The sequence below is a fragment of the Bacillus rossius genome, chromosome 5 (genome assembly GCF_032445375.1).
Source record: "Bacillus rossius redtenbacheri isolate Brsri chromosome 5, Brsri_v3, whole genome shotgun sequence".
NCBI lineage: Eukaryota > Metazoa > Arthropoda > Insecta > Phasmatodea > Bacillidae > Bacillus > Bacillus rossius.
Genome location: NC_086333.1, coordinates 70,314,873 through 70,339,188, shown reverse-complemented (window position 1 = coordinate 70,339,188; position 24,316 = coordinate 70,314,873). Strand labels below are relative to the sequence as shown.

At 39.6% G+C, this 24,316-nt stretch overlaps 1 protein-coding gene across 6 annotated transcripts in view; it reads right to left on the bottom strand.

The window, feature by feature from the left end:
* LOC134531984 (regulating synaptic membrane exocytosis protein 2) overlaps positions 1 to 24,316 on the bottom strand; it is a 312,665-nt gene that overhangs the window by 73,002 nt on the left and 215,347 nt on the right. For all 6 annotated transcript variants that reach the window (XR_010075102.1, XR_010075103.1, XR_010075105.1 and 3 more), the window contains 8 exons: positions 23,043 to 23,208; positions 19,940 to 20,032; positions 18,950 to 19,146; positions 14,373 to 14,499; positions 11,862 to 11,998; positions 10,806 to 10,950; positions 9,110 to 9,188; positions 3,068 to 3,287 (listed from right to left, as the gene is read on the bottom strand). Coding sequence is in view for 1 of the 6 variants with exons in the window: in XM_063368090.1 (XP_063224160.1) it covers positions 3,068 to 3,287; positions 9,110 to 9,188; positions 10,806 to 10,950; positions 11,862 to 11,998; positions 14,373 to 14,499; positions 18,950 to 19,146; positions 19,940 to 20,032; positions 23,043 to 23,208 (1,164 nt within the window). In the remaining 5 variants the exon portion in view is untranslated. The remainder of the gene's footprint in view (positions 1 to 3,067; positions 3,288 to 9,109; positions 9,189 to 10,805; positions 10,951 to 11,861; positions 11,999 to 14,372; positions 14,500 to 18,949; positions 19,147 to 19,939; positions 20,033 to 23,042; positions 23,209 to 24,316) is intronic.

Here is a 24,316-nt window from a genome sequence, read left to right as displayed (position 1 = left end):
ATAACTTACGTTGGTCTACATTAGGCATCTGGCATTTACTAGCTGAGCTTTCCTTGGAAGGATCCCCCATATCGTCGCTGGAATCGCACACATCAGTTCCGCTCCCGCGGTCAAGAGAAGCTTTGCTCGAACTGGTCTTGGGTGCAGACGTACCCATGAGCGACCCTCTCCTCAGCGACTCCGACTTTGTGCAGATGTCTATGTCATCTTTCGTTTCGCAAGTGAACTCAAGCCTGTCAGCCATTTCCCTTCTGGTGGTTTTGCTGAGCTCTTCGGAAATGTTCTTGCTGGTCGCCGGCATGGAGAACCTTCTCTCCACTCTCGGCGGCCTCAGTTGGCTGCTCACACTCAGGACGTCCTCCAGAGAGCTGTCCCCCCTGAACGAGACTGACTTTGCTTTCATTTTCTGTTCGGAGCACACGTGACCCACTTCTGGGAAGGTGCTGGGGACTTGCAGCGATACCATGCTTGGCATCACATTTTTCACCGAAACACTTTCACCATCAGGTTTAATTTCTGCCAGTGGAGATGGTTGCTTTGTTTTTGTATTTTTAGTGTCTTGAGCAAAACTATTACTTTTTTGTGATTCACAATCATCTTCTGGGCAGGAATTAAGCCTGGACGTCCTCACATCTTGGGTGGCACACAGGGGTGCGTAATGCTTTGGGATTACGGGGGATGGTTTGGAACCATACGACCCAAGCACTTCTACCGAATGGCACACCCGCACCCTGTCGCCAACGAAGTCTCCAACCCCGTTGCAGTCGACCTCTCTGAAAGGCTGCAGGTTGACGCCCAGGCTGAGGCTCTTGGTGATGTCCTCCTTGGGGGCACGTCTCGAGGGTGGACTTGGAGGCAGTGCGCTGCCACCCATGTCCTCCTTCCCATCGCACGCGCAACGCTCCGCCTGGACGCAGGACCGTCCGAGGCCCTTCACGTCGAGGTGGCAGTCCGGACAGCGGGTCTCCGTCTCGGCCCCGCTGTAGCCGCAGTAGTGCTTCGAGCTTCTCGGACCACGAGGTTCCGCAACGAGGCGTCTCCCTGGAGCGCAGCACGCCTCCTGCCCCAGCGTCACGCTTCTCCTCAGCCGGGACCTGGGGAACTGCGCCGCGCCGTGTCTGCAGACGTCCGACTTGGCCCGCAGGAGCGGGGGCCGCGGTGGTGGGGGAGGGAGCTTGGAGAGCGGGGCGCTACCGCGAGAAGTGTACGCTACGGGGGGCATTGCGACCCAGGTGGGGGCGAGGGGTCCGAGCGCGTGTTTCCGCCAGTAGACGTCTTGCGCGTGACAGCAAGTGCTGGGGCCCGAGGCGGGACTGTCATTGTTTTCCCTATTGCAATCAGTTCTGCAAAAACATGAACGGAGAAATGTGCTGCTGAAGGGGCTCTCTTCGTATCACATGGAATGAAATGCAGAAATGATACATGTTGTAGCTACTTAGGAATTGGAAGAGTTCTTTGCTTATCATCGTGCCACACAAATAAACTCTTTCACTCACTTTAATATTATTATTATTATTATTATTATTATTATTATTATTAATAATAATAATATTAAACATACACGAAATGTTGTAGGTATTGTTGTGTTTAGGTTTTGTTCCAATACAGTTTGCCAGAAATAAAGAATACTCAAAGACATGTATCAACTACGTATCAATTAAAATATTTAATACGCAATGTATCCTAAAGCAGTGATAACACATCCCTTACAATGCCAAGCTAAATTTGCAATAGTTTATTACCGTTAGCCATCCTGGTCAACGCTTATTTCATTATGCTAATACATAATCTTATTCTCATTACAATTTACGACAAAAACTTTTCTCTCTGCTACACTCTGGAATATTAAAGCAATGTTTGAATATAGGTACACATTGTGTACACATGATTCGAAGAGGAGTAGGCTAACAATATAGTGACCACGTCTGATTTAAGGGTATTTCAAAAACTTAATTTTTTTTTCAAATTTTCATGCACATTGTATAACTATTTGAGTACTTGATCTGGCACTGTTTGACTCTTTTCATTTTATTGTATCACTAAAATTTTATTGAATGTATGATAAGTAGATGTAGAGTTAAAATTGTTGGTAGGATTTTAAAACTGATACAGTGCCAAGAGAGCTGATTCAGCCAGTTTTCCACTGAATTGGTAACTTATAAAAAACTAAAACATCAATTCAGATTTTATAATTTTTCATTATAACATATGAGTTGACTTCAATAAGGAGCTACAGGGAAAGACATATTAGTTTTTTAAATCCCAAATTCGATCCCTTATTTTCATTTACATTCAACAAAATATGTTCAGGCATATAATGCTCACTCCTCTTTTCCGTTTATCATTTGTGAAAGTTCAAAATATTTTATTTATATGTGTGAATTTGATACATGTTTTGAGAAAAATTGATTGAAATTTCATTAATTGGCTATGTTAATATGTTAGAGCAATAAATCACAATAAAGGTAAACCTGATTTGGAACTGGTGAATTTCTGGATCAGCATTTCGAACCAGAGTCTGCTTTTAGGTGAACTGGCACATCCATAATCAGAATACAAGAAACAGTCTTGTATATATGGAATTAATTTAATAATAAAAATGACTTTCAAGTGCTATGTACTTAAATTGCGATTTACAATCCATAAAGTATTTTTCATAATCTCACTATCAAAAAGTTTGGAGTCGCATTATATTCAGAATCACGTTATTTTCAGGTAAATACAGTACCATTTTTGTTGGATCACGAGTAACTATAAAATGCCTCGAGGAACTGGAAGCCAAGGACAAACATCCAAACATCCAAACTGAATCACGTGTGACTAACAAGATAATTTTGGAATATTGCATGTGTTTTTTAAATCTAGCTTGACAGCAAAAAAAAAAAAAAAAAAAGTAAATTTTTCATGTCTAAACTGATGACTAGAGACCAAATTTTAAAACTTCAAAGCCTACCATTTAAGGCACAAGCCGTAGTTAGGCTTAAGTTAAGGTTAAGTGAACACTCGCGACTTCTTCAGGTCTCTTAATGCCGGCCGTTCGCAAGCACGACAGCACCTGGGGGCTCACCTGAGACCCCGGGAGCCGCGCGGCCGCTCCGACTGGGTGGAGAAGGCACTGCTCGTCACGCTGACCACGCTCTCGATGTCGCTGTCGCCGAAGTCGCCCGTCGCGTCCTTGTCGGGGGAGAGCGAGCGGCGGGCGCGGGCTCGGCGCTCCCCGGGCCCCGCGGCGGCGCTCCGCGAGGGCAGGTCGCCATCGCTCAGGCCGGTGTAGTGCCGGTCCCAGCCTGCCATAGAAAAGAGAGGGAGGGATAGAAAGGCCACTCTCTGAATAACAGCTAGAACGCTATTTGCAGCGCTGTTGTGGCCGTGCACAGTACTAACCGTATAAACATTGGTGGAAGAATGACCTAAGTAGCTATTTATGCTAAAACCACCTATGTCACAAGCTAGCATTACTATTGAAGTTTGCAATCACATCTACAGCATTAAGAGGGTGGAGAGTTTTCAGCTTCTCGATGTTTATTCTCTGTATCCATTCATTGAATACCGTTTCTTCGTAAACTGGGAAGCGGTGTCTAACAGCAAATTTATCATCGCAACCAGGCACACAGCATTTTCGTACACGTGGCGGCATTGTATTTTACTTAATACGTAATTTTATACTCAATTTAACGATCTTACCTCAATGAAAATATGACCACTAAATAATTGAATAAATAAACACCAGATATTTTCCAGTTTCCACCTACGAAACAATAAGCAAGTAGCACGCAAATAACCTAAAGTCCTAAACAAAAATACGAAAGAAAAATTGCCGCCATTACAAATGAGCCTTGGCAACGAATCGTAAACAAACATTGAGCAGTGAGCACACTAGCGCTCTTACGGCCGTGCACACAAACAAAACGTTGTTCAAGCATCTCTCTAATGAGTGCACATCCCGTGCAGCCTGCGGGCCACACATCACTTCAAGCACCATCGCCTACACCACGGTTCGTGCGCCTCGCAAGTCGGCAGCCGGCGAATACAAGGCTTTAAACCCAATTTAAAAAAAAAAAAAAAACGAATGTGGTATCTATCGTGGAGGTTAATTAATGAAACAGTAAACTGTTCTAGTCCCTGGCGATATGAAACCCTTTTGTCGAATGTAAGCTCCACCCTACCATCAGCGCAAAACTACAGTACAGTAAAACCCTCTTGAAGAATCCTTTTTAAGAAGATTTCCTGCATGAAAAAATTAAAAAAAAAAAAATTTTTAGCTATTGACCTGAAACCTCCCGTACAGTGTTCTGAGTAACTTCCAATCTACGCTTAAGTCAAAAATAATCGAAACACTGGAAGATGAACGGTCTGCTTTGTTATAAATAGCAGGAGTGGCTAAATGTGTGTGTTTGGAGAGGGGAGGGGAGGGGAGGGTGGGGAAGAATGGGAAAACTGACGAATCTGAACACTGAGCTCATTTCAAACATGCTATGAACAATTTGTTTTTTGATTAAATTTAAAATTTAAAATCACAAAAAAAAAAAAAAACACATGACAAAGTGGCATATTAGGTTATGCGTAGTGAGTAATATGTACAAGGAGAATGGATGAACAGAATACCATATAAAAATGTGATCAAATTACAAAATAACAATGATAACATGATTGTAATAAAACAATCTAAGTAAGTACAAAAAAAGTTAGAAAGCAATGAAGTGCAATGACATAATTATGTGAGCAGCTAACAAGTTAAAAAAGGGAGTTAAGAACCTTCACAACGTGTGCCAAACACAAGAACTAAGAATAGTAGTACAATAAAAAATCAGCACAAGAAGGGGCTCAAAATCAGAACTATAATGAAGATTTTTCCCTACACAAAGTTAGGTGTACATGACTCTGATATTTGCACAGACGCAACACCCCAAAGCCAAGGAGCAAACACTATTAAGGAAACTTAATGTAACCTCACACAGCCAGACATAATTTTGACAGTGGCAGACCAAAAAAGGAATTCTGAAAAACCTTTACACAAGACTTGAAGTTACACTTGAAAGGAACGGCCACCACAAACCAGACAACACAAAGCAAACAATACCTATATTAAGCTCGAAGTATAATACACTCGGGCGTGCACGCCACTGGACACAAACTAAATTCATTCTGTCAAGAACAACCCCAGAGTGAGGCCGCAGCAAGGGCTCAAGCCTTATTTAAGTCCTGCCGAAGCGTGGAATGTGCAGGTTCAGAGGCACTAGAGGGAAAGAGACTAAAAAAACTGAACACTTGATACTGTCGGAGTTGGGTGAAGGGGGGGGGGGGGGGGGGGGGGAGAAGAAGGAGAAGTCGGTGACATGCCCATCAGTCTTCAAAAATGCTGAATGAATCTTTAGCACCGTTTCAGACCTACAAATACATACAAATTTTCCAATTTAATAAGTTTTCCCTTATGAACAGTTAAATTTTACTAAAATGGTAAAATTGTATGTACGTAGTTATAGGTCCAGAGCTAATTTTTTTTAAATTTTTAAATTTTTATGCAGGAAATTTTCTTAATTGGATTTTCTTCAGAGAGATTTGCAGTTGGTTTTATTTAACATCTCGTCAACAACAAGTCAATTAGACACGGATCAACGCCAGGTATTGGAGAAGTGCTCGCTTGCGACCTGCAGCAAGGAAATCATCCCAGTATTCTCCTTGGAGAAATGGAGTTAGGACGGACAGACCGGTTTTTCAGGCCTCCCGTACGAGAGAACAATGTTTTACTGTTGTTTGCAACCCCCTCTGTCGTGAGCAGAGACATCTTTAGAGGGGGGGCAGATGGGGCTTGTGCCCTGGGTTCTCTGAAACACTTGGCTGTCACTCACTCGGACGTGTGAGTTACTTCAGAGTGTTGGGATCAAAAGCACGACCCTCACCATATGTGCCTGATGCATTGGCCATCAAGACCAGTTTCACAAAAAAAAAAAAATTGTAATTTTAGGTAATACAACATAAAAATAAATTTTCTGTCATTATTTTACATTCAAAAAATAATGTAAACATAATACACTCTTTGAATGTTTCCTGCAATGGAGAAATTTAGTTAATACAATTTTCTGGACATACACCAATTTAGTTTTGCAATGTTTGTCATATTTCACTGTTGGCCATAACAAACATGCAAAACTGCAATTGCACATGCCCAAAAATTGTATAAAATCATTAATTCAATGTTTACACAAGTCAGATTTTTTTTAAAGTTAAAAATTTCTTCATGAAATTTAGACTAACATAACTTCATGAACACATTTTACTTTTAAAGCTAAAATTTTCTATTACAGAAAAAAAGTTTCTCAAAATTTACTATTGAATTAATCTGCTACCACCCTCCTCATACGCAAACGACGTATATGGCACTCCGGTGCTAAAACTTACCTTAAACAGTCACTGGCATTTTCCTGCGTTGAGCGAACATTCTGCCCATCTAAATCTGTCCTCTCGGTGATGGTCGTGACGTTATAATTACGTAATGGCACTTAAACATTTTTTTTTTTTACGTGATTCACACTGATTCCTCAAAAATGAGTAATTGAAGTCTTTTAACGGTCGGCACGAGTAGTATCCGCTTGTCATTTTCCAGTCGGCGGAAGAGAAGCCACATTCAACACAAAAGCGACGCGTCACGTTTGCACACGAGAGTTTATGAAAATTGCACAGTGAAGTTGGAGAACATCGCGAAGGAGGAGAGCTAAGTGTAGCAGGGGGGTGATGGGGGGAAGGGGGAGGGGGAAGGGGGAGGGGAAAGTGACGGAGCGCTACTCAAGCAACGTGCGAAGAGACGGCCGGCACGTCTTCGGGCGCGGAGGCATCGGTCCGCGCAGCCGGGCGGCAGGCGGGCAAGCGGGCTCGCAGGCAGGAGCAACACAGCACATGCGCAATAACTGCTTCGCATGTAAAACACACATGAAACAACTTGCGGGGAGCTCTGAAACACACTCGCAATAAACCCAGACTTATCTCAATTGCCAGATATACCCAGGGGCGTAGCCAGGGGGGATTTTAGGGGTACAAACTCCCCCCCCCCCCCAGCTTGGCACCAAATATTTAATTAATTTCGTATTCATCACTCAAACAAATTTCATATTAAAATTAATAAAATTTTTACCATTAAAATATTTAAATTTAAGTACCGAAAACTGCTAAAATAGCACTATTTCACACCTTAAAATCCAAATTTTTCCGGGGGAGGACCCCTGGACCCCTCGCTTTAATACGGGTGGGTCATGCTTCTTAACACCCCCCCATACACAAATCCTGGCTACGCCACTGGATATACCAAGTGATGTCGGCAACAAAACAGACATCGCATTCAAAATTTAAGTGAAAATCATCTAAAGGCGGCAGGGTGTGTCAATGCAGCGACATTGTCAGGGAGTAACAAAAAATTCAAAGCTCAGAGAGTACTTAAAAGTGCAACATGGCCTAAATGTAACTAATTGGCTTCACTGGAAACCCAATACGTTGCACAGTAAATTACATAAAAGTTGATTGACACTGTCATTCCTAAAGTCTGGGTTTATTTTGAATGTGTACCATCTACAGTGAAACACATTTTTGGAAAAACTTCAAAGCACTAGAAGATAAAATTAAAGTAAATGCAGGAATATAAAATAAAATAAAAAAGTGTGGTTCATGTGACATTATTAATGTTTATGATAAGGTATTGCAGGCTCTCAGATGTGTGCAAAAGTTTGAACATAACAAGAATCTTTGACTTATTCATGCAACATTATTTTTTCTCGATTTTTCGCTTGCATGAAAACAGTGTCTGATAAAAAATTCAAAATGGAAAAAATAAATTCATTTGGAATGTTTTAGTCAAGACTGCTAAATGTTTCAGTGCAGTACATCAACTAACATGCTAAACAGATCTTAATATTACAATTAAATAAGTGAACTCAAAATAAATTTATGTTTGTTGTTGGTTGTTTAATAAGGGAATATTTCCTGCACATGCAGAACATATAGCTGTGATATATTTTTAGTGTCTCATGTGACATAAAGCTCATTCTTGTAATGTATCTAATCTACTTTAAAATACTGCAACTGCATGCCAGACATTTTTAAATACTTAAATTTTGCTTCACTGCATAGTTAAAGCCATAAGTACCATGCATGGAAAAACAGCAACTAACAGATTTACATAACTAAGTAGGCACTCAACATTTCTCAACACTTATTGGAAATTATGCACAATAAATTATACAATCAGTTATGAAAATATAAGGCCACAAACTAAATATTACTATCTGTATATACAATGACATAAACTGCCATTAGTAATATATGTTTATGTAATGAAAGCTATAATATCATGGCTAATAGTTTCATCATTGGTTGAAGGTCAATTTAGCATAAATGGTGTAAAAATAATACCTGCACGTTCAATAATTTTTGGCAGTTCTTAATACCACAATCTAAAAATCAACATAAAATAAATACGTACAAAACTACCAACATTTCCATATTAGCTCACTTAAAAAACAGAAAAAAAAACTACTGTTTGCATACATATATAATTTTTAAATCCTTCCAAGCCAGCAGGTATTGCGCACACAGTAAAGAAATCACAATACCGAGGCTGTAACAATATGCAGTGGCTTTGAATGATTGTAATGTGGCTTGGCAGGTATTATTTACAATATGCACAATTTCCTCCAAGGACGAGCGAGCAGCAGCGTTGAGGCGGGTGCGACACGTAAGGAGCCAGGAGGAGAAGGGGGGCGGGGGGCGGAAGGAAAAGCCTAAGATGTACATCAAGTTCTGTCCCTGCCCGAACACGCCCGAATATTCACCTTCGGCCAACCTCGGGATTTGTTTTATTTTTGCGCAGGAAAAATGAATTCAAATTTTAAAAGTGGTCGGTTAGGTTAGCTACATTAAAACACTATGGACCTTTAGTTAGGTTAGTATAGCTACATTAAAATAAACAGAGAAATATATAAATATATATATATATATATAAATAAACCCGAGGTTGGCCGAAGGTGAATATTCGGGCGTGTTTGGGGCAGGGACAGAGCTTGATGTACATCTCAGGCTTCCCTGGCGGGAGGCAAGGCAGGCTGTCACCGCAGACACTCACGGCCGCCCATTCCCGACGTGCGGTAGTCCTGCATCAGCTTCATCCTGGTCTTCATCATGCGCGCTCGTTCCTCCATGTCCTGCAGCAGCATGCAAACCACAGGAGTTAGTTAGTGGCCGTCGCGGGACGGCATGCTGAGACGTGGCTCAAGGAGTCAGGAATCGTCACGAGATGGCTTGTTGCGGCATTAAATGACACAACTTACAATACACCGCCACCCATTTAGTCCGGAATTGTCAGGAGATGCATGCTGTGATGCAGGGGCGCAACAACAGGGGGGGGAGGGGGCAAGGGTATTTTGCCCCCTCTCTGAAACCTTGAAGTGGGGGCAAACGAGGGCAAAGAAAGTGCTGTGTAATCAATTTTTAGATAATAAAACTGCTTAAATAGCACCATTTTCCACTTTGAAATACAAATTTTCCCGGGGGGGGGGGGGGGTCCCCCGCTTCAATAGGGGGAATCGATGATTCTTTATAAAAAGGTATATTGCCAACCCCCCCTCCCCCCTTTGGAAATTTAGTTGTTGCGCCCCTGCTGTGATGTGAATCAATTAACTTGCAAAGTTACAACACACCACCATGGAGTCGGGAATTGTCAGGAACTGGCACGCTGCGGCGTAAACGACTTAAATTCCAACACACAGTCATGGATATATTTGTCAGGAAATGGCACATTGTGACATAGTTGAAGTAGCTTCCAACACACCACCATAGAGTCCGGAACTGTCATGAGATGGCATTCTGCGTCGTAATTGAAGTCATTTTCTACCTCACCGTAGATTTATTTTATTGCAACACCCAAAATATTGATGAAATGGTGCTTGACCAAATCTGTACATTGGTTTGTAATTATGAATTAAAATTTCAGCTTTTTAACATTCACTCTCATAAAATACAGTAATTTTAAACTTTTTTCACGTTGCATACACTACACGTTGCCCAATTGTTGGGTGTCCCGCAAAACAAGGCATAAAATGTCAGCTGAACAAATAGCAGCTTCGTGCAGTATTCATGACCCACCCCTGGTTAAAAAAAAGTGTAGGGTGGGTTGCCTACCAGAACTTCAGATCTGAATTAGCATAGAATAAGCATTAAATGAGCATTATAGTAAGTATGTATCAAATTATATGTTGATGAGCATTCTATTAGCTTTGAGACTTAGCATTGCTGAACATCGATTTAGAATAAATTTACATAAATATGAATGGGCATTTAATGGAATTGGCAAATTGATAAATAGGTAGTAAGTGTCTGCGAAATGTGGACCACTGATAACCTTATGAATCCGTGACCCACAATAAATGATAGATTTCACTTACGGACCTTGCAAACCAAAATTAAAAAAATAAATTACCATTTTGGCCAGCATTTGTACAGTGCTAGTAACTAAAAGTAGCTAAGCTTGAGAAAAACCATATATTTTTTTATTTAAAATTCCTGTTCTGATCCAACGGGTAAGATAAATATTTTTTCTGTGTGTTTCACAGGTATGTAGGTTACATTAATAAAAGTAATTTGAAAAGTTTAAAAAATTGAAAGAAAAAAAAACGAACTATAATTACATAGTTTAACTTATTTAAAAAATTTTTGTTTGCGTGTGATGAGCAAAAATATTTTCTAAGATCTTTATACGGGAGCAAGGCGGCTGGGATAGGGTTGGCACCCCTCGCCACGGAAGTCCTTGCGGGTTGGCGTACCTGCGTCATGCGCTCTTTGAGGGCTTTCTGCAGGGTGTGGGGGATCTGCGGCAGCTGGCGCTTCTTCGGCGAGCCGGTGGGCGTCGCCGCGGCCGAGCGCGACGAGAACCTCGGCACGTACGCGTGCGACGGCATGTGGTGGCCCCTGCAACCACAACCACGCAATCACCTCACCGCGCGGCCGTCTGCACACGTTCCTCCGGACCAGCGGCGGACGAACATGCGTCCACACGGCCCGCCCTGAGATTCTTACCATAAAGAAAAGGGGGTTGTCTGTAAAGTCGGTTTACGGACAATAATTTTACGGTGATAACGTCATAACAAAACAATGATGAAACATTGCATACTTTTCAATTTTCATGTATTATTTACAGTTTTTGCAAATTTAATTTATATAATTTGTTTAAATATAATCACGAACAATTAGTTAAAAAGCCCGCCTTAACCTGTTTGATATTATATAGAAGATTTTCTCGCACGGTGGTTGGCCGGTTCTTGCACGCTCGGCTCAGGCGGAACGTGACAATTTTTCGTGCGTGCAGCCGGCGTTCAAAGATTTATAAGACGTTATCACGTCAAAAATTATCAGGTGTACCATCTCGTACCTAACATCTTTATTTGCATGTATGTAGAATATAGTGGTCAGCAGACAGTGTTCAGAAGCCACAGTATTCTCGCAGATATACTCAAACAAATATTATTTATATTCCAGGCCTGTGCGAATACTAGTTTTTTTTTAGCAAAGAGACTATCAAATCGAATGTTTAAAATATTTGCGAAGTCGAATCAAATAATTGTGAATAGTTTTCTCATCAAGGCTGTATTGCATTTATTTGATAAAATATTGAGTAGAAGTGTAAAAAAAAATATATTTTTACTTTTTTTTAATGCTTGAACTGATTACGTGATTAACCGATTGGGCCCTATACATAACACCGTTTAATAAAAGTTGTTAACTAACCATGCATTGTATTAACATTGAGCATTCGTAAAAGCAAAACCTGAGTGTTATCGCAACTTGTGTTCTGGCTCGGGAGCTGGCTTGCAGGGTCTCACCTGGCCTCCGGTGGCGAGAGGCTGCGGTGATCGCTCATCCGGCGCGGGCTCTTGGACCGGCTGCGCGAGTGCATGCTGGGAGAGTCGGTGGGCGCCGCCGAGTGGGACCGCTGCGACATCATCCCCTGCCCGCCGTTCTGCATGACAACACACCGCGCTGCCTCTCACGAAGCACTTGCTGACCCTGCGCTGGGAGCAACTTTCCGGAAGGAAAAAACAGTTTCCAATTGCTAGAGACCGGAAAAATTCGCGAATTCATTTCGCGATAGGCTAATATATAAATAGTTATACCTCAGTGCTGCCTCTGCTATTGGCTCACAACTCACCTGGATGACTCTGGACCAACGAGAAACACCCGACCAAAGGCTTTATCGAATCACAGGCTGCTACGTTGGGACGTCTTCACAAGACAGCAGCCAATGAGTGGGTGGCATTTGACCGAGTGTACGTAGAACTATGGAGTTCATCCTGCAGGTCATTGAACCCGCGAATTTTTCCGGTCCCTGCCAATTGTCGTAGGGACCGGGTTCAATGACCTGTAGGATGAACTCCATAGTTCTACGTACATTCGGTCAAATGCCACCCACTCGTTGGCTGCTGTCTTGTGAGACCATTCCAGCGAAGCAGCCTGTGATTCGATAAGGCCTTTGGTCAGGTGTTTCTCATCGGTCCAGAGTCATCCAGTTGAGTTGTGAGCCAATAGCAGAGGCAGCACTGAGGTATAACGATTTGTATTTTATGCTATCGCGAAATGAACTCGCGAATTTTTTCGATCTCTACCAATTGGGTCTTTACTGCAGCACCGCAGCAGTTATATATATTTTTTATATCGAATGAAATTTGAACTTATGAGGAATGTCCTTATAGAAAGTACCGTTTGGTCATTAAAAAAAATTAACTCGCGAGAAAAAGTTTTTATTGACAGTTTTACTTTACCACATATCTACTGCACAGTTTCACATAGTCACCATTCAGTTCAAAGCACTTTTCGTAATGCTGCGCACCAGTTTCTTTAACCCCTCCTCTGTATAGAAGTTCGCCGCCTGCGAATGTAACGGATGCCTTGGCCATAGGTGTAGACTAAGCGATTTCCGTAGAGTCAAATAATGATGGCTACCATTTTATGAAATGAAAAAGGTGTCATTTTTGATGATTTAATGAAACGTGGGGCAACAATTATTGCAAAAAATTACAAAATTAAGATTGTGAACTGGTTTAGTTTCTAGGTGGTGAAATTATATGCAGAGGGATTAAAGAAACTGGTGCAGCGTTACAAAAAGTGCTTGAATATGAGTTGTGACTATATGCAAATGTGAACTAGATATGTAGTAAACTACAACTGTCAATAAAAAAATTGTTCCACGAGTTTATTTTTTTTAATGACCAAACAGTAGGTACTTACTTTAGAGACATCCCTCGTATATCTGGATAATAACAAGTGTTTATAATGAATGAAATATTCATCATTTCAAGTTACACATGCTTAAAATTGAATCAACATCAAAAATAAATTATTAATTTTGTTTTTTGAAATTTCTTATTTTCGCTCACGCCCAGTTGTTATCAATGAGTGTCGTGAATTTGTTTAGTAGATTAAAAAAATGATGACTATATACTTCAGCATGAACAACTATTTGTGGGAGTGTTCGTAACATTAAATATGTTTTAATATGATTTTGGCTGGTGCACAAAGACTATAATATGGGCAGTAGAAAGGAACCACTCCTAGATTACTGTATCGCATAGCTAAGTAGCATGTGATAGCAATATAATTAGTTATAGAAGGATTTTGCAGTACTGCTTTAATTCAAGTCTTGATCACAGCAATTTTTTTTTTAATTTGTGGTCTAATGGTGAGGATGATGATGAGGATGAGAATGATGAGGATGATGAGGAGCAGGATGAAGATGAGACGGATGATGAGAATTATGAGGATGATTATGATGTGGATGATGGTGGTGAGGGTGAGGATGATGAGGATAATGCTGAGGATGAGGAGGGGGATAATGGTGAAGATTATGAGGATGATTTTTGAGGAGGATAATGGTGAGGATGATGATGATGAGAAGGATGATGGATAGGTAAAATTCGAGCATCAAGTGTAACCATCAGCAGTTTTAACATTATATTTATTTATATAGCTTGATAAGGCCTAAGATAAAAGATTCAAACACTGACATGTACTGAATTGATATTTCCTGCCTATAAAATTTTCCTGCTTGTGTTTTTTTTTTTTTCCTTTTTAACACCTTGAAAAAAATATTATAACAGGGGTTATACTGTTCTTGTAAAATACAAAGGTCTAGAGAGTTTGAGTGTAGGAAATTCCTTTCTTTAAAAAAAAATTTTTCTTTGAATATATATATTTTTTTTCTGTTTTATCATAATACTAAATATTTCACTGTATTTGATAATTTTTTTTAGCCCATTCCTAATCACTGAGTAAGTTCACCCAACTTGCAACAGCCCAGGTTGGATGAGCGGTGTTAGACGGGGGGAGGGGGGACCCACCTTGCGCTGGGGCTGGTAGCTGGCCGCCTTCTCCCGCCCCATGAGGACGGCGGCCCGCTTGCGGCCCTGCGGGGACATGTCCCGCCGCGACCGCCGGTGGTCCGGCACCTCGACCTCGGGCGGTGGGCTGCGCCAACACCACACGTCATGGGGCAGCCTTCTTTCCACAGACGAGAGGGCCAAAACACCCCAAGTTCCCCGAAGTTCGTCTTTTGACGTGACAACGTCTAATAAATCGATGAACGCCGGCTGCACGCACGAAAAGAATGACTCATTGTCCCGTTACGCTTTGTCCCGTTACAATAATTTTAAGCTTGTGCCGCATCTATCTCTCTTCCCCTCGATTGGAACAACCATCGATTTGACTTTTTTCAAGGCACATTAAAACTTGAAACACTCCCATTCGTTTCCTACTTTTCCTATCATCGTCCTATCCTTAACAGAATAACACAGATTGGAAGAAGTTAAATTGCAAACATGTATAAACGTTATAGTTAAAATAATCTGTTCGTTAAAGTAATAAACATATTTGAATTAATGAGTACAAATAAAAGTAAATTTATCAATTAAATTGTTGATTTCATTTCACTCCTTCTTGTAGCCATACAAAATAGTGATAATTAAAAAAAAATGATTCAATTTTATTCATAAAAGTATTCAATCATTTCATTAATGTTTTGTTATGACGGTGTAACGTTAAACTATCGTCCGTAAACCAACTTTACAGACAACCAATTTTTTTTCCGTATCTTTAATGTAGCTATACTAACCACATCAACCGTCCACAATGTTTTAAAGTGTTTATAATGTAGCTAACCAAACCATATTTATTTACAATTAACCAAAAAAAAAAAAAAACCGAAGATGCACGATCGGACGTTTGGCTCTCTCGTCTGTGAAAAGAAGTCTTCCCTATATCATGCCGGATTACAGAACGTCCATTAGTTCAACGGGAACACCAACGAAAAAAAAAAATTAAAGTAACGAAAATGGTCACAGACAAGATTTAATGCTTTTTTTATTTCCTCACCAATTTGGTTTACAAAACAGGAGATTTCATTGTTTATTAAAAATGATAGCATATTACTGAACAAATATGATACTCAAATGTTTAATTATACTTATTTCTCCAAAACAATGTCATTTTTTTTTTTTCAATGTAATGATTTGTATTAAGCATGTCCAACTTTTCGAATGAAATAAAATTAATCAGTTAAGTATTTCTTTGTTTGAAAAATGTTCTAATTTCGTAATGTAAAAATAAGTTACTATAATAGTAAACCTATTCAATCTTTTTTTTATTAAATTATGGTACAAACATCATCCCTGAAACTTACTGTTTCCAAAAATTTGGCGATCAGAGTTTCGAAGATATTTATGAAGCGTTCTAAGCTCCAGACAAGCCGAACAGTTACCAAAATACTGGCGATAAGAGTTTCAAGTTTAGAATTGTAATTAGTAGGTAAGTATTTATGAAGCATATGATAAAAACATAGAACTGTTGTAGCTATGCCAGCCAGTATAAATGCTACATACAATGTGCTTGTGAAGTATAGGATATGACATAGTAATCGTAATTTGTCACAGCTGTCCCATGCAAAGATACATGACAATATAGTCTGTGGAATTCATTCACTGTCTATTGAAAATATACATAAGCAGTTTAAACAGCATTGTTTTGCAGTGATGTAATTGTGGATAATGTTGTGATTTTAAAAATAAGTAATAATAATTAAAATACATAGTAACTTGTGTAACTCAATCCAAGTGATAGAAATGAAACTTCTTTGGCAATTCAAACTTTGACTTGTAAATATATCGTAAGTTGTAAAATGACAGAAAGAGAGAAAGAAGAAAATTTTCTAAATAAACATGAATAACAAAATTATTACTCTCTTCAAAATAACTGCTCAGGATATCAATAATTATTGATCAATCAATATTACTCACTATTGAAATACTCACACCAAAAATAAAAAACTGTGTGTGTTACTGTTTCTTCAAACAATTCTGACATTTGGAACATGCCAAATCTATAAACTAAATATGAAATTCACAACAGATAGCACTATCTATGCCGGTAATACAGGAACTGTCTTAACAGAGCTCTCTACGCTGCTGGTCGAACAAGGAGGAAAGCAAGCGCGCTGGTAGCAAACATAAAATTTAAGGCATTCACAGCTAACTGTATAGGATACCTGTATATATTTTCTGAAGAAAAAAATGCATGCGCACAAATCTCTGTCTTATTGTCTCATTCATCTGTCTCTCTCGGTTCTACCTTTTTTTCAGGCGGGAAACGAATCATAGAACACCAGAGGAGAACGAAAACGATCCCAGCAATGTACATAGCATAGTGCTCTCTTCATAGTACCTCAGTACGTCAGAAACGTTTCACAGCAATGTTTCATTATTCACCAAGGACACGGCTACAACCCAGAAGCCAAGCTACTTCAGATATTATTTTAATTTTAGACAGCACAGTTAAATTAAGGAACACGCTATAGTTCTTGATATTTTTATGAACTTTTTTTTGTTTCAGTATTGATCTTAACAAAACATTTGTGAGCGTGAAGCTGGAAACCAAAGGGAATTATCTACACATTGGCTGTATCCGAATACCTAGGGATGCGTCCTTTAAGTTCACGTCCCTACATCCCTAAACAAATGCACCCACAGTTTAAAGGATGCATTCTAAACGATGTACGATATCCGAATTGTTTTGCAGCTAGCACTACCTGTTGGTTTGTCATTGTACTAATGTGGATTGGCATTTTATATTCATGACATCTAGAGGTGGGTTGTTACAGCAATTTTCGGTATCTGTTCCAACCTGATACTGATACAGTAATGTACCTAGGTACAAGTATCTGATACTTTTGTATCAGAGCAGTAGCGGTCCCAGGAAGCGACAAGGTATCAGCATTCTCGTTACAGGGTACACATCCTCCGTGCCGTCATCACCAGCGTATAAAGGTATCGGTGTCTCTGATACATTATTTATCACGCCCGGTAATTCTCTACCTCTGTTACTCTCATGCCCGCCTGATACAGCCAGTATCAATCAGTTCAACATTCACTGCAGTTCGTCCTGGCCGTGTATTAATTACCACCATGTACATTGTTGCGGGCTGTCATGCTTTGTAGTTAGTATCTTTATAGTGAAATAAGGAATGGATAAGTGCAGGAAAAAGACTTCATTTGTGTGGAATTTTTTTACGGAAAATAATGAGTTTGCTAATTGTAATTTGTGTAAACAAAAACTGAGTTATAAATCATCATCGACTAATCTGAAGAAACATTTGAAACGTAAACATTGATATAGTATGCTCACTAATGTACGCATCTGTTTTTTTTATTTTTAATTTTTGATAAAATCGTAATCTTTTAATGTATGAAAACACTAGTTACTAATTGTTTTCGGAAAAAAAAGTCCATATGTTGATTACATCTGTTATTAGTGTCATCTGAGAATTTATTTGCATTTTCATAGCTGTTAGGTGCACAAATATAAATATTATATCTTGTATTAATGTACTTTTTAATATTAAAATTTCATTAGTTTTATTATTGAACGAGACTGTGCACGCACTGCGCACTGAGCGTACTTTGATGTGGGACAGTAACCAAACGACTCGTAACAATTTCGCTTTGCGCCTCTCCTTCAACGCCTTCCCCTGCGCTTCCTCCCCTATGTTATTTCCCTTCTTTATCCTTTATTCGTCGTTCCTGCTCGCTCCCCTTTCACAAGCTCCGCCCAAGTGACCGTCATCTGCGATCGGGTTCTGCGCACATTGGCCGTGGTTTTGTTCCAGGCGAATTCTGAACTGATACTAAAGTACTTGATACTTTTCAAGTGTACTCGTATGCCATTCCTGATACAGGCGCGTATCAGTGCCAAAGTATCAGGTTGATACTTTTCGACCCACCTCTAATGACATCTAAGGTGGGCCAGTAAAACGTAAATGAACATTCAAAATTGTATACAATTTCGGATGATTTCAATAATCGTTGGGAATTGAAATATGGAAGAAAATTTGAATCTGCGACTTGTTTTTCCTACAATTCAAATTAATTTACTGTTTATGTGAATTATGTAAACATATACTAATGGTATTGGTAAGTATTTATATATATATTTATAAATACCATAGTTACATTTCACGTATTTATCTTCTAGTTCAAACTCCATTTTGATTAATTATTTTGTATCACACGTTCGCTCTTTAAAGGTTATGTTCACAAAGCTAAGGGATGTATGGACGTATCAGTGGATGCAAGAGTCGCATCCCTAAAAATCTCGAATTAGTGGACGCATGAGAGGATGCATCGACATCCCTTGTGAGAATTCGGATACAACTCAAAGATGGCCGCGTCCATTACGATGCACTATCTATGGATCCCTTAGCTAAGGGATCCATTAGGCCACTATTCGGATACAGCTATAATCTCAAAGTATGTTGTCGATGGGAAGATTTTACTTCTTCCCGTCAGGAGGAGAAGGTGACTTTAATCTAACTTTGAGTGAGTATTGCAGGAGTAGCTCTCGCTGCGACCAAAAAAAGACTTGCGCGCACCTGGAGGAGCTGCCGACGCTGCTGATGGACGCGCCGTCAGCCACGCGGCGGTCCCGCGCGCCCACCCCGCCCGGGCCGTCCTCCAGGTCGCACTCGGAGGTGTCCGAGTCGGACAGCCGCGACGTGGTGCTGGGCGGCGACAGGTGGTCCGTGGGCGTGAGCGCCAGGTCCATCTCCGCGGGGTCCGCGTCCCTCCTCTGCGACACGGGCGGTGACGTCACTCTCCCGCCCACTGCGCTCCGCGACACACCCTTGTGGCCACACGGCCTTCCATCAACCTTCCATCGCAGTTCTGTATATTAGACCAGGGCTGAAGCCTTTGAAAATGGTAAAAAAAAAAAATAATAAATAACAGTAGGATGAAACCCGTTGAAAAAGGAAGAGAATATAACAAAAATGAAAGGAAAAATAATTTACGGGCGATCTGAGGTCGGGAAGTGGAAGGGGGTGAGTTTTTAAGGGTAAAAAACGGTTTATCTCGATTTCCGGCGAAACTACAAGTCCTATGGAAAAAAATTAAATAACAAAGTTGTAGGTAATAAAACGATTTATGTACAACTTTTGTCATTACACTTTTTTCACATAACCTCAAAATTTATGTGAAAAATTCAAATAATCAAGTTTTTTGTTTTTTATTTGATATTATACAAAAAAAAATTTTTTTTCACTAAATTTGGTGAAAATTTACCTTTTTATGTCCCAAACAGACTGTAATATTTTTTAATTTGAAATATTTATTTTATTTCACCTTATTTTGACTTAATATCGAATAAGCACCCTAATTTTCAATCGAAATTTCTCGCGTCAATATATCAGCTTTTTTTAAAAACGTTGGTGGCCTTTTTGTTTGTTGTAATCTCTTCTTTATGATAATGTAAAAAATATATATACATTACTATGGTAAATGTTCTTAGAAACTGCAAAGAAAAGAAAAAAAACAGGGCTGTGACGGTAACGTAGGGGTTGTGACGATAACGGAGGGGTACTCACCCCCGCGTGGTGGGGCGCGGCCTCCTCGTGCGCCGAGAGGTAGTACCACTCCGGCTCCTCGTCGAGCGGGGCCATGCTGAGCTCGATCAGGACCTGGGGGAACACGCCACTCCACACGACACCGCTCCATAACAACCCGTCCACAAACACCCAGTGGAACAAGCGCACCGTGTTTACCCCAAGATACTGCGACTCTTCAGTATAATACGAGTTCATTAAAAATACTTTGTGGGGTAAAAATCACAATTCAAACACACAGAAACTAAAAATTAATTACTAGCAGCTTTTCTAGTGCCAATTTCTGTCAGTAGAGTGATTTGCATGGCTTTTTTTTTTAAACCGCAAGCATCAATTAGGAAAAAAAAGCAGCAATTATATGGAAAAGAGTTTTATGGCTGCAGTAGGGCACAGAATGCTGTTATATATGGTTGTTGCCAGTATGAATGAAAAGAAGAGGAGGGGTGTGTCTTGGCCAGCAGCATTTCAAACTGCCGCAATGTTCAGAAAAACAAGAGGGGACTAATGTGGCATACGTGACGCAGCTCACAGGCAGATCGTGTAGTTTTTCAAATAAGCGGAAGTTCAGAATGCAGCTAATTACTAGTGGTCCAAAGTGGCTTAAGTGATACAGTGACTCAGAGCATGTGGTTTTTTTAACCAAGCTGTTCCATTCGCTGTAAATGCGGTTATAATGCTACTCTTACTTTTAGGTTTATCAGTTTGATAAAAACCAACACATTATACTCCGGTAAATGCGGTATATTAATAATATCGAGTTGTATTATGCCTACTCAAGGACAGATCCATAATGATGATCAGGGAAGGACCAAATTATATTTTCGAATACAATTTTAGTACATTTAGGGTTGAAATTGTTATTACATTTTATTTGTGGTTCAATAATGTCCTGTTATATATAGCACTGCAGTAAAATAATACTTAAAGTTTGGTAAACTATGATAATGAATTAGGAGAAGAATTAAAAATTATTCAGGGTTCCAGGGTTGGCCATGCCGCAATTGCCACACCCCCTCCCCCCTTTTCATGATTCCATCAGTGTGTCTACCGATAGCTGAAAAGTGATAGGTAGTATGCATCATGCAAAAAAGACACAAAAACATAAAACTAAGAACAAAACTATTGCAACATATAGGCTACATCTGTAGACATAATACGAAAAATATCTTATATTTTCAGGGCCGCATCATTATTTAAGTTGGACAACTAAAGCCATTTTAAAGATATTTTCACTGGTAGGAAGGTTACGGTATTTATCAAACAAGAGTTATTTGCATTGTGAAATTTACCTATGATGTATTATGGGTTTTGGTTACAATTGGTGTTTGAAAAAAAAAATATCAATTACAGTATTACACATTTTAAATTGGTAATTCCTAAGCAACCATACCAATTATTAAACAGTATTTTCAATGTAGCTATACCAACCCAACAATCCAGAATTTTTTTAAGTGTTTTTTATGTAGCTAACCTAACATAATGCACTGTAAGGTATGTTATAAATGGTGATTTCTCAGAAACTAGTAGGAATTCAGAAAGGCTGTTTTTAAGGTAAATACAGGAACGTATTACGTTGAATAGTCCTCGTCAAAATTCATTTCTCACAGAAATGATTTTCCATTTTTTCCCCCTTTGGTATTTTCAGCAACAGGAAACGACTGCTTGCAAGTGAATAATTCGAATATTTTGCACTAAGGATAAAATTGGCTAATGGTTTGTAAAAAAAAAAAATGTTTAACGTGGATAATAGTTTTAGTTTATGTTGGTTGAAAGGTTTCTAACAAATGTGGTTGAATATGACTAAAAATTAAGATTTTCTTGTTGGCTTTTTCTCACCTAAACTCAGAGGCAAGAGAGAAAGCTGTAGTAAATTAAGAAACTCCGGTTTCTGGAAATCAATTTACGTAGTTAAAACATCCTGGTTTGAAATTAGTTTTTTAGTTCTGAGTAATAATGTTTTTTTTTATTTTGTTGTCAAAGACATGTACGGATATGGTGATTTTTTTTTTACACGTTGAGGTTTAATATTTTTTTTGTGAATCCAGATGATTTTATCATTACTTCACGTAAAAGCCGTGCTGTAAAAAAAATGGGGGGGGGGGGGGGGGGTTGTCTGTAAAGTCGGTTTACGGACGATAATTTTACGTGATAACGTCTTAAGAAAACATTGATGAAAAATTCACATGTTTTAATTTTCAAATATTATTTACAGTTTTTTTCATATTTAATTTAAATAATTTGTTTAAATATGATCACGAACAATTAGTCAAAAAGCCCGCTTTAACCTGTTTGATATTATAGAAGAATTTTCTCGCACGGTGGTTGGCCGGTTCTTGCACGCTCGGCTCAGGCGGAACGTGACAATGAGTCATGCTTTTTCGTGCGTGCAGCCGGCGTTCATCGATTTATAAGAGCCCGTCTACAATAGTCCGAACCTGTGCGTGGTCCGTGTCCTTATCCGAATGTGAGTGACGTCACATTGTCTCACCGAAAACTGCCCTGTCCACAATTGCGATGTCCGATGTCCGAATGTATTGATTTCTAAAGTTGTTACCAGAACGCATTAAATGTGCCAAACCAAATGTTTTTGTTTATTGTTTTGATGCTTTGTAGTTTGAGATTGAACTTATGAAAGTTTTGGGAGTTCAATATTATATATTTATTTAGTAAGGCAAAGTGGCAAATGTAAATGCTTAAAAAATGAACTCATATCACACTGCCAGAAATGTATTCGTGTGTACCTTCCATTTCTTTCAGTAACAAAAAAAAAAACACCACGTTTTCAAACGGGAACCGGAAATTCAAACATCGTGAGTGTTCTGTTCTTTTTCTGTGTCCGAAGTACACAGGTTGGGACAAAAAGTTCAAAATTGACGAATGTCTTCGGACCAGGTAGGTTCGGACCTTCGCCCACTTGACGCATGACGTCGGAGGGTCACTTGGACCAATCAGCGACGAGTGTCCTTGGGACACAGTTTAGGACATTGCTAGATATTGTTGACGGGCCATAAGACGTTATCACGTCAAAAAAAAAAAAATTACCAACTGTTGACCGAATTCGAAAGGACAGCCACGGCGCACCTACCTCGCCGAGGAAGTCGTTGGCCCCGTAGCGGACGTAGTCCCAGACAGTCACTTCGAGGACCCGCAGCTTGAGGTCCGCGCGCCGCACCGACGAGTACACGAACATCTGGTTCCACTTGGGGTCGTTGGTGTTCGCCAGGGTCTTCGTCCTCCTCTTCGATTTCTCACTGCGACAGAAATCCTCCCTTTTTACGGTCGACTGCGCTGCTTCTACTGTAATCAAATCTGAATCTCTACTGACAGTTAAAAATAACAGTTTTTTTTATAATAATTTAAATAACTTGACATATTATTCAATATAAATAAAAATGAGAAAATTAATTTCAGTGGCTCATTAAACTGGACCAGCAATCTAAAACTAAGATAATTTCCTAATTCACTCAAGTATGTGTCTAATGGGCATTATGCAACTAATTTACAGCTGTCAAGTCTTCTATAATGACGTAGAGACCTGCAAAATTCGCGGATTCATTCGGTGATAGGCTAGAATTCAAACACATATACCTCTTAGATAATTTTGCTATTGGCTTACTGTTCATCTGGACGAATCTAAACCAGTTATAAACCCTCAACCAAAGAAGGATCGAATCTCAGACAAACCAGCTGAGACGACTTACAAGTCGGCAGCCAATGAACTTGCGTTATTTGCCCGAGTGTACAGGGGTATGTGCAGTCTGTCCTGAAGGCCATCGAAACCGCGAATTTTGCAGGTCTCTAATAATGAGCTTTCTTCTGTCTTGAAGTCAACATCCTGTAAAAAGGCATAGCAGCAGGTATTCAAACTGGCAAGGTGGTATCTAATAATAAGCATGTTAGTTATTTAAGTCCAGGTCTTCTTCCTCTTGAGCAAGCATCACGGGACGGATTTCTCTTAGCTGGCAAGAATCTTATCTCGTATAATAGTAACATTATTATTTTGTAACTCAGGAATGTTGTTAGAGCCTCTTATAAGCCATATTATCCAAACAAAAATGTGATCCATGAATTGTTTAAATACATCATAGATTGTTTAAACTCAAAAAAGGGGTAAAACACATTTGATTCACGCTCTGTGTTCCTGGAACGAATTAGTATTTTGTTACCAAATACCGCGATAGGACAATATAGGAAACTCTGGACAATTAGCATTGGCGAAGCGCATGACACTGGTGCATTGCCTTCAAGCTGTTTTACTAGATGCCACTTTCCACTACTGTAATTTGTTTCACGGACATTATAAAATGTAGATACACTCCACACCGCCAGGTTCTCTGACGTCACTAGTCTCGAATATTT